Here is a 3,061-nt window from a genome sequence, read left to right as displayed (position 1 = left end):
TGAATATCGGTAGAGTTGACCCGTCTCATAGATAAAAATTCGTGATACTGTCTCACAAAAAACCTACTCTGCGTATCTAGTGGATAACGTGAATATATATATTATATTCATATAAAATTACTTTTGTCTCATCTAAAAAAAATTGAGACCTACTGGGTTTTCAGTTTTCTGCTTGCTAGAACAGTAAATAAATAACTTTAAATGATATTGGAAGCAACCTTATCCTTGAACGAAGCTAAACCAGATAGGAAACAAAAATGGCTAACATCTCCATTGCCGCTTCTTCGAGCTTTACCTGCGTCCCCTCCTCCACCACCTCCGCCTTCTGTGGCATTCGGATTTCGCATTTGTGCCCATACCGCAAACCCAGCGCCTCCTATGTCCGGGCTACTTTTTCCCCCTCTCCTTCCGTCGTGATGATGGCTAAAAGAGAGGAGGAATTGAAGGAAATAAGGACCAAATCTACTGAACAATTGAATGAAGAAATTGTAGACCTCAAAGGGGAGTTGTTCATGCTCCGCCTTCAACGCTCTGCTCGTAATGAGTACAAGTCCAGTGAGTTCCGCAGGATGCATAAACTGGTAAGATTTTTTTGAACAAAATTCCTCTTACTTTTAGTGAAATTTTGATTTTCCCTTTTAATTTCCCTGCTGAAAATATGCTGTTTATCATTATTTATCGTGGATTGTGGAACCATAAGCTATGATAATTAATTGTCTTGATGGACTGAAATGGCCTTGCACTGAATTTGAATCGAATGTATTGATTTTTTTTTTTGGCATTGTCTAGTCCGGTTGGCTGAAGAAATGATTCACAAAAATCATTACCCCAAGTTGTTTCACCATACCGGGTAACAACGGGGTACCTTTTAAGTCAGTGATTAATGTGGTGAGTCATGAATGTGTATGTTATAGGTTGTGTTACTGAAACAATGAATGTTATAGAAGAATGAAAGTCCTACAGATTAGGGTTCTTAGATATTCGGATTTTCATGTTTTGTGACTTTCACTTTTGAGTTTTGACTACATGAGCTCATGTGCAATGGTTCTTAAGTTAGAGAGTTTCCTATTTAATATACTAGTGTTTTGTGTCGGATTGTGGTGTTCGGATTGAGCCTCAAGAGAATATATAATTGTTCTTGACAATGAGTGACAAGGTTACTTGTCCATATAATTTCTAAACTTGTAATTCTGTAGTTGTTCTTAACATTTAGAATGATGAATTGGTGTTTTGTATTGCATTCTTGACTCTAGTTCAGTAACACAAATGAATGCATTTTAAAATGGAAATTAAGATATCAGCAGGGGCATTGGGGCTGCAGTTAATCTAAAATGTTGAAGAAACTTACGGAATCAGTCTAGGCAGCTACTTTTTTAGTTTTAGGTATTTGATGCTCCATATAAAGGGTTGATTCTTCGGCTTCTGATATTTTCTCGAGTTTTTCTCTGCTGTAGGAGGATATTATTTTGATAGCTACAAGGTGTATGGATATATGATCACTTTCTTTCCGTATTATATATTATTTGTTAACTTGAGACGAGATTCTTCAATTGAAAGAATCAGTCGTGAGATAAAGTCTATGTTTATGATGGTTTTGAAGAAAAATCATCAGTAAAAGAAACATGTACCTGTTCTATAGAAGGAAAATATAAGAGTACTTTGGCAGAAGGAAAATATAAGAGTACTTTGGGAACATGATAAACAAAATCTTGAATAAAGAAGAAAATAGCAATGTGAAATTTAAATTGTTCTAACATATCTCTTGTTTCAAATGGTCCCTTCCGTCAAAATTTATTCCATTATGTTATTCCATATATTCAATTGGTTGATGCATGTGGATCGCTTGCGCATGTTAAAATATATGTATCAATCCCATGGATATATGGAATAATATATCAGATTATCATTTGAATCATAAGATTTGGACTATTATACACGCCCTTAATGATATGCTAGTCTTTTGAACACGTTGCATTACAGATAGCTAACACTATCATGTCATATGCTGAGGTTTTGAGAAAATGGAGTTGTTATTGGAAACTAAAAGAAGAAGATGATTATTTTGCAATTTTGAATTTAGGTAGCAAAATTAGTTTTTTTTTCCTTTTAAATACCAAATTAAAGCATCCCAAGATAATTTCAATTCCATTCAATTTATAATAAGGGGATAGCATGTTATGTAAAGATGAAAAGATAAGTTTGCAGGTTGGTTTTAGCAACAGCATCTCTGATTTCGTTATGGTCAAGTGTTTGCCTTTTGTATCTTTATCCATCCCTGATATTGTTTGGATAAATTTTCAGCTTCAATCGATTTGCTCCTTTTTCAATATAAATTTCTTTTGGTAAGTTTAGCTGATAGAGATTTACTTTAATAGATTTGTTAGTTGTACTATATTGCTGCTTGGTGCATCAGTTGACCAACAAAACTGTAGATGTGAAGCATTCTCAATTTCTCATAATAACAGAATCAGTGAAACATGGTTGAACGTTAACCATCAAGTTATTCTGGGTGTTTGGGAGATGTAGACCAGGTTAAGAGTTATCTTATGTGGTCTACAAATTTCTGCATTAGATGTCTGTGATTTTATGGTCCACATAAAAAATGATGCTGGCGTCCATTTTGAAAATAGGTTGCTCGAATGCTGACGGTTAAGAGGGAGAGGGAAATCGAGGAAGGAATAGGCAAGAGGTTGTCAAGAAAACTGGACCGGAAATGGAAGAAAAGCATTGTTCCCAGGCCGCCTCCATCTCTCAAGAAACTACAAGAGGAGGAAGCTGCTGCAGAAGCAAAGAAATCGGCATGATTCTTTTTATGCTAAATTATTATTTTTTTGTGCTAAGCCAATTTTACTTTAATTTTCCAAAGAAGCTGCACATGCTTTTGTCATCCAAAGAGAAAAAAAAATCTCATTTTTCATTTGTGAAAGCTTTCGAGAGCATCCGTGTGTGAACACTTATGTGGGTTGTTTAGATATAAAATTCTCTCATTCATTATATTAAGACAAAATCTCGATTTTAATCCTGAATGTCTTGCTATATGATCTTTTTAGTCATTTATATT

The 3,061-nt window shown here is 34.6% G+C and overlaps 1 protein-coding gene across 1 annotated transcript; it reads left to right on the top strand.

Moving 5' to 3' along the window:
* Positions 1–220: 220 nt before the first annotated feature.
* Positions 221–2,919, top strand: LOC140966649 (large ribosomal subunit protein uL29c-like). The gene is made up of 2 exons (XM_073426902.1): positions 221–581; positions 2,631–2,919. Exons 1-2 carry the CDS (start codon positions 258–260, stop codon positions 2,802–2,804), a joined length of 498 nt encoding a protein of 165 aa, XP_073283003.1. The 5' UTR covers positions 221–257; the 3' UTR covers positions 2,805–2,919.
* The last annotated feature ends 142 nt before the right edge of the window (positions 2,920–3,061 follow it).

Source organism: Primulina huaijiensis, unplaced genomic scaffold, assembly GCF_012295235.1.
Source record: "Primulina huaijiensis isolate GDHJ02 unplaced genomic scaffold, ASM1229523v2 scaffold207544, whole genome shotgun sequence".
Classification (NCBI taxonomy): Eukaryota; Viridiplantae; Streptophyta; class Magnoliopsida; order Lamiales; family Gesneriaceae; genus Primulina; species Primulina huaijiensis.
Note: the sequence above shows the minus strand (reverse complement) of the source record. Positions and strands in the feature narration are given on the sequence as shown.

Bases quoted from the DNA above. Each gene is read 5' to 3' on its own strand.
- LOC140966649 (XM_073426902.1), top strand. From the start codon at position 258: ATGGCTAACATCTCCATTGCCGCTTCTTCGAGCTTTACCTGCGTCCCC. The intron at 582-2,630 runs GTAAGATTTTTT...TTTTGAAAATAG, and splicing joins TCCGCAGGATGCATAAACTG to GTTGCTCGAATGCTGACGGT.